The 7906-nt window shown below is 29.7% G+C and overlaps 1 protein-coding gene across 3 annotated transcripts; it reads right to left on the bottom strand.

The window, feature by feature from the left end:
• On the bottom strand, window positions 1-3922 carry LOC109812846 (disease resistance protein RPM1). Of its 3 annotated transcripts, XM_083068523.1 has the most exons (4): window positions 3085-3922; window positions 1142-2568; window positions 629-851; window positions 1-538 (listed from the first exon to the last, which is right to left on the bottom strand). In XM_083068523.1, the coding sequence occupies exons 1-2, from the start codon at window positions 3906-3908 to the stop codon at window positions 1215-1217; spliced, it is 2178 nt and encodes a 725-aa protein (XP_082924649.1). In that variant the 5' UTR covers window positions 3909-3922; the 3' UTR covers window positions 1-538; window positions 629-851; window positions 1142-1214. The 3 variants fall into 3 exon arrangements, with proteins under 3 accessions (XP_082924649.1, XP_082924647.1, XP_082924648.1); XM_083068521.1 differs by having other exon boundaries at window positions 1142-3922; XM_083068522.1 differs by having other exon boundaries at window positions 629-847; window positions 1142-3922.
• Between the last annotated feature and the right edge of the window lie 3984 nt (window positions 3923-7906).

The following is a 7906-nucleotide window of genomic DNA, read 5'->3' as shown; positions in this document are numbered from 1 at the left end:
TTTTCATAAACATTCAAATCATTAAATAGATATTCAAATATTATAACTAAATATACGGTGTCCTCACACATTAATTTTTTTTTTTAATATTAGGCTAAAATACACTTTTCTCTCCATTTTTTTTATTTATTCTTCCAAATTTAAAAAGTTTCACTTTCTTCCCCCAAACTGGTCATTCCATCCGGTTTTTATACAATTTAGTGACATTCTTACTTTTGTCACTAGAATATAAATGCAGTAGAATTCTTCAAGGTATGCCAAATCTTCTGAGTTGCTGTTACAAACCTTCCACAATGATGCAACCTTTCCTTTAGAGACAGTTCCCGAACCCTCACAATCATTTAAAAAGTGAAACAGCTTTGAATAAAATGAATCATAGTTCATCAACAGGAAGAGAACAAGGAAACTTAGATCCAATCCAGTGCAGCTGAATTAATTCCAGTATATCAAACAACTCATCTAGAGTACCAACCAACCTATCAAATGAATTGTTCCCCACTACAGCATCAACAGACTGTGCTTCCTTGCAGAGAAAAACCTGAACTCAAAAGTTCAAAAACAATCTAAGCAGCAATTGCACCCATATCAATACTAATAGTACAAGTTATTGAGCACTGATGGTAGATACCTGCAGGCCTAGGTGAGGTAATTTTCTGATGGTAAGTATGAATGAAAGTTAGAGGTTGTCCACTCCCCAGCTTTTCTTCCTATCTTGAATCCACTAACTGGTTTTCCTGCTAGTATGGCACCTTGAGTAACAGCGTCCATTAGCCCTGGTCCAGCCCCTGACCAAGAAGAGCAATCCAAAAGATTTGCTATACACAGCATGAGTTGAACTTCAAACCCACTACCTAGCAATTCAGATCACAATATTAGAACAGGCATTACAATGAAGAGGCTATTTTTAACAAACAACGGCAACTAATGGCTGTTGAAGTCTTGTACGTACCAACACCATATAATATCTTAATACTTATTAGAGGATTTTATCCCTAATTTGTATGATTGATGTAGACAAAGAACAATAAAGCGTACACTAGAAGAAAATCAAGAAAAAGGGAGGCAAAAGTAAAGAAATAATTTTAGGAACTAATAAAGCCAAAAATATCATTCTACAGTTATTAATAAGAAGCAAACATACCATTTATTTGCGAGGTTGGACGCTTTATGATGATTCCATATCTTGGCAATTTTGCAGAGAATTTTAAAACATTCTATATGGGTTTGCTCTGGATGATCCGGCGCTTTGGATTTCCATAGTTAAAAAATCTCATAATATGATTTGGCAGGTTCAATATATGGACAACTCCAAGTTTCTCTAACTGCAGAATGCCAGAAGGTACTTCCTTGAGTTTGGGTAATTCGCTTAACTCAAGCCTTTCCAAACAAAGAAGTGCTTCTCTATGGATACTGATGAAATTCAAATGTTGCAAATTTTGAAGCCGCAGTTCCTTTAGTTTCTGAAACCCTCCATCCTCAAAATGCAAACTTTCACCTTCATAAGCATGGTGGCTAATATTTAGGCACAACAAATTTGGCATATCTTTTAGTGATTTCAACGGATCACTAGTTAAAAAGGACAATTCCAAGGACAATTTCACAAGATTTTGGAGCTTTGGAATCCAATTTGGAAACTTCTCTAACTTCCCACTCAAGCAAAGCTTCTTAAGTGTGGGATGGAGCGATACATCGGACAAGTCAATGACTTCATTGGTATCCCTTGCTCCGATACGTAGTTTCTCCAAGAAGTGCATCTCATTTATCGAAGAACACAGAGTGCGTCTGTATTTTCTCCTAAAATGAGTTAAGCTCAAATCCCTTAATTTCTTTAGCTTTCCTAGCTCTGCAATCACAACTCCATCAGAATCTATTCTCATTGTTCGTATCTGTTCGAGGGATGTTAGGCCTCCAAGACTTTCCTTTACTGCTTCAAAGGAAGATATTCGGCTAATCCGAAGATGACCAAGTTTTCTAAGTCTTGTAATCTCTTTTGGCATCACAAACACTAGCGCGCCGTCGATATCCAAGGTCTCCAAGTTTTGGAGCTTACCAATGGATTTTGGTAGACTACGAATCTTTGTGTATCCCAAGCTTAAATACTTCAAGTAGATTAAATTTCCCAAATTTTCCGGAACATAACTCAATGGAGCATGATCAAAATCGAGTACCTTCAATGACATGTATTTAGTAGGGATTCTCCTTACCATGTGTTCAGATAACTCTTTACGGGTGATAAACAGAATTGACCTAATGTATGAGCTTTCAATACTTCCAAGCAAATCATCAGAATCTGTTGCAATTGTTAGGCGTCGTACGATCCCACTTGAAACGGAATCGTTGTGCTCACCAATATACAAACCAAACCCTGTATCCTTGATTCTTGTAAGAATCATCTCATGTAATAAGTCATGAACACGACATCGTTTGGGTTTGCCATCAATGGTAAATGAGCATACTTGCACCAAATTTCTAAGGATCAACTCTACTAAATATTGCCGTGCAACTTCTTCGGGTGTTTTTTCCCCTTCTGATTTGACAAACCCTTCAGCTATCCATTGCCTAATAAGTCTGTTAGATTTAACTTCGTAGTCTTCAGGATACATTCCAAAATACAATAAACATGATCTGAGACTATTAGGCAAATCATCAAAACTTAAACTTAAAATTTTTGCTAGGCTAAAGTTGAAATTCTTATCCAACTCTAAACTTAGATTTTGACTGAACTGTCTCCATTCAAAGGCACTTTTATCTTTTTGGGATAAAAGACCACCGATAACCACAATTGCTAGAGGTAAACCTTTACATTTTCTAACAATTTCAAGAGATATATATTTAAGTTCTTCTGGACAATATACATAAGATCCATACTCAAATGCCTTCTTAGAAAACAATCTCAAAGATTCTTTTTCACTTAAAGGCTCTATCTTGTGCACTTGAATGAAAGAAGATTTCTTACAGAACTCTGTAACCTCTTCGTTTCTGGTTGTGATTAATATCCTACTTCCTTTTTTGCTATCAATTAGAGCAAAGTCAATCTCATCCCAAAAATATTTATTCCATACGTCATCAAAAAAGATAACATACCTTTTAGAATGCAAGTGGGCTCTCACTTGATCTATCAAGGACATCTGATCCATCGAAGAAACATTCATTCTTTCTTCGCCAAACTTCTGCAACATATCCCTCAGCAGTCCTTCTACAGAGTAGGATTGCGAAACTGTGATCCAAGCACGACAATCGAAGCATTCAAAGACCTCCTTGTTGTCAAAAACCAACTTTGCAAGAGTGGTTTTTCCCTGTCCTCCCATTCCTACCACAGAGATGACAGTGCGCTCTAATCGTCCCTTTATCAACCAATCTTTCAATTGATCTTTAGGGCCGTCAAAGCCAACAACCTCAGCTTCCCCAGTGTAGAGAGGAGCCATTCGAAGTTTGTGCCATGTGACATTTTGATTTCCTCTAGAACTGTTTGGCTTTTGTTCTAAAGGAAAATGGCTTTTGAATCCATTTCTTTCTGCAGGAACAAGTGACTTAACTTCCTGAATCTCATATGCTACTTTAATGCGATGGATCAGAGTCTTGATGAAGTCAACAACCTCACATGGTAAAGCTGCACATCCAAGATCATCAGGTTGCTTTTCTTCACATATCTTATATTCATCAATGAGATCTTCCATGCGAAAAGCTACTTGTCTAAGCCGCATCACCCTTTTCTTGATTCTATCACGTCTACCACCATCTTGTTCAGTGTCAGCCACTTGATCAGCATCATTGATGAAATCTTGAAAGCTCTCCAGTTCATCTGTAAGGTCCGCAACTTCTTTTGGGAGATCTTTCAGCATATTGAGAGCTTCCCAAAATTTTGGAAGCAAATGCTGACCGGCCAAGGACACTGCAGATTCTGCCATTTTAGTTTAGCTCTCTCTTTTGCTTTTGCTTTGTGGCGAGTGCAAAACGTTATATTTTCAGTATTATATATACATAGCCAAGTTCATAGTCAGAGAGTACTGAGTTTCTCTTCCCCATTCTTTAATATTTATTCGGTGAGTTGGATATATAGTTGGCTGGACCATGCTTGTCATTAATTGATACCATATCAATTTCATATTACGCTACCCAAATTTTAAATAATTTGCCATTATAATCTAGTTAAATATCATCGCATCTCATAAAAAGGCGTTGCATCTGACAACAAAAAAAGATTATGGTTCGATTTGAATCTGTACAGTTTGAAATTTGATTCAATGTAACACCATGAAAGTGTGAAAACGAATTATTATAGTGCAAGTTGTGAAAATATTGTGATTTAGCTGATCTGTTAATGTAATTAAACAATAATGTTAGTGATATTGTTTATCATAACATAGATATATATGTCATTACTAGAAAATTTTCATTTTCCTACAAAAAAAAATATTTGTAGAAATTTTTTGCAAATTTTCTTGCAATAATAATTTTATAATTTTTTTTTGTGAATTTATTTGTGAAAAATAATTTACAGATATTTCTTATAAATTTTTTATGAGAAATAATCTACAAGAATTTTTTTTTTTTACAAATTTTGCTACAATTTTAATGATCATAGAAATTTTTTTCCATGGTAAAAACTTGCAAAAAATGTTGTAAGAATTTTATTTTATTTCTTGTAGATTTTCCTGTAAAAATAAATTTGTTGGTAATGTTTACTAAATGGTAGAAAAAATTTCGCGAGTAACTTTTCCTCTAGATTTTCCTGCAAATTTTAATCAGCAGTAATAATAAAAAAATGTTTAAATTTATAAGTTTAATAATTAAAATATTTTTAATTTAAAAAAATGTTATTTGACTAAATTATTTATAAATATATCATTATAATTAATTTTAATGTTAATTTTATTAAATTAAATATATAAAATTTTATAAATATGATAAATAAATGATAATAAGTTTTAATTTAATAATAATTTTTAAAATATAATTATTTAATAAAAAAACTAATATGTTTAGAATATTGAATATTTTAATAGTTAAAATAATTTATAATAATATAAATTTGTTGTTCAATATAATGAATTAATCATTTTCTAAAGACATGATCTAATTAATATTTAAAGAAAACTTTAAGTTTCACATCGATTGGAAATCGCTATTAGAATTTCTCTTATTACATGCGACTTTTCTTGTGAATTTTTCATAAAAATTTCCAGGAAATGTTGTTCCTGCAAATTTTTTTGTGAAATTTTATCTGCAAGTAATACCTTCGTGAATAATATATTTTCATAATATTTTTTTGCAGGAAACTTTTCTGCAAATTTTTTTTTGTAAGAAAGTTTCAAATTCATCTGAAGTATTTGTTTCCATGCCTCCAACATGTGATACATAATCTTTTAAATTCTAAGATTGTAGATTATAAGTCTAACACTCAACCATACAAATCAACTTGTAAGGTGAGTGTTGCCTCAACTTATATACTCTTTAATTGTTTTATTTTTAATCGATGTGGGACTTGAAGTTTTTTTAAAATGTTAAACTTATAAATTTAAATATTTTTTTTGATTTTTCCTGCGGATTAAAATTGGCAAGAAAATCCTCAAGAAAAGTTACCTGCAAAATTTTTCTACTATTTACTTGTAAAATTTTTTTTGCAAAACAAAATTTGCAAGAAACAAAATAAAATTCTTACAATATTTTCTACAAATTTTCACCATGAAAAAAATTTTCTATTGTCATTAAAATTGTAGCAAAATTTGCAAAAATTTCTTGTAAATTATTTTTCGTAAAAAAATTTGTAAGAAATATCTGCAAATTATTTTTCACAAATAAATTCATAAAAAAATATATGTGAAATTATTATTGCAAGAAAATTCGCAAAAAAATTCTGCAAATATTTTTTTGTAGGAAAATTCGCAGGAAAATGACACTTTTCTAATAGTGAATAAAACAATTAAAAAGTATATAAGTTGAGGTAACACTTATCTTACAATTTAATTTGTATGGTTGAGTGTTAGATTTATAATTTACAATCTAACAGTTTAAAAGGTTATGTATCACATGGTGGAGGCATGGAAGCAAATTTTTCAATGCTTCGGATGAATTCATTATGAGCATTTGAAAGTTGAAAAATTATTAATAGAACTTATAGTAATTTCTTATATTTTTTTCGTAATAAATTTTTCTGCAAAATTTCTTGCAAAAAAAATCGCAAGAAATTTCCTGCAAATTTTTTCGTAGGAAATTTTCCTGCGAATTTTTTTGCAAGAAATTTCGCAGGAAAATTTCTTGCGAATTTTAAATTTCGCAAAAATATATTATCCATGAAAGTATTACCTAGAGATAAAATTTCACAGAAAAATGCATAGGAACAATGTTTTTTGTGAATTTTTATACAAAATTCGCATGAAAAGTCGTATATAATAAGAGAAATTCTAATAGTGTGTCAAAACTAATTATTGTAGAACAAGTTGTGAAAATATTGTGATTTAGCTTATCTGTTAGTGTAATTAAACAATAACATTAGTGATATTGTTTATGAGAATGTGGTTATACAAGCCAGTATTATATTTCAATATCTTTTATGATTAGAGATAAAAATAGATTAAACTTTAAATAAAATTGGTGATTTTGTCTATTTAAAATCTGTCTGTTTAACTTATTTAATAAAAAAATTATTTAAATTTAAAAAAATATTTCTTTAAAAAAGTTAAATTTAGACTTATAAAAATATTTGATAAGTTAACTTCTTTATGTGTATGGTGTAATAAAAATAATAAAATGCATATTAAATTATTAACAATATTATTAAATAAATAAATTTGTAATAAAAAAAAATAAAATTATCATATTTTTTATATTTTCATTATATATAAGCATTTTACTTTTTTTGTTCATACGAAATTAAAAAATAAAAGATCTAACGGTGCATAATATATATATATAGGGTTATAATTACACCGATGTAACTTTTACTAAGTATTACACCACTATATAACTTTATATTAAATGTGAATTTTGTAAATCTAACCGTCAGATTGAAAGTTCATATCACTTTATATGTGTATATCAAATTTTGTTAAAATTGAACAACAACTTGAAGGTAATCAAAATGTTCATATTTTAGTGTATTTTGAAATGAATATATTACGTCAATTTTGTTTTATAAAAATGAAGTATCAAATCATCTTGGATTAATATAAAATTTTGTATATATGATTTAAGAGATATGAACTTTCAATCTAACAGTTGGATTTACAAAATTCACATTTAATATAAAGTTATTGAGCGTTGTAATACTTAGTAAAAGTTACACCGGTGTAATTATAACCCCCCTCATATATATATATATATATATATATGAGGAATGATCCTTTTACTCTAAGAGTAAGTCTACCTAAACTTACTCTGTTCAATAACTCATGTTCTACATCAAATTTCAACGATCAAACCGTTCAATTTAAAGTTCTTAATGCATAGATCAAATCTGCAAATTTTCAGAAAATTTGAAAATTATTTAATACTTGGTTTCATTAATTCGAATCAATGTATAAAATGATTTTATGATTATCCATCAATTTGAGTTAATGAAATGAAGTATATAATAATTTTCAAATTTTCTAAAAATTTGTAGATTTGATCTATGCATTAAGAACTTTAAATTGAACCGTTGGATCGTTGAAATTTGATGTAGAACATGAGTTATTGAATGAAGTAAGTCTAGGTAGACTTACTCCTGAAGTAAAAGGATCCCTCCTATATATATATATATATATATATATATATATATATATATATAACACAAAATAGGATAGTTTTATTCCATATCCATAATGTTGTCTAATATGTTTACCTCCCAATATTTTTTTTTCTACCCTTTTTACAATGCAATATTTTTAAGTGAGTTATCAACTTAGTTTAGTTTTCTGATCATACA

This window comes from Cajanus cajan, chromosome 2 (genome assembly GCF_000230855.2).
Source record: "Cajanus cajan strain Asha chromosome 2, NIPB_CcT2T_4, whole genome shotgun sequence".
Lineage (NCBI taxonomy): Eukaryota > Viridiplantae > Streptophyta > Magnoliopsida > Fabales > Fabaceae > Cajanus > Cajanus cajan.
Note: the sequence above shows the minus strand (reverse complement) of the source record. Positions and strands in the feature narration are given on the sequence as shown.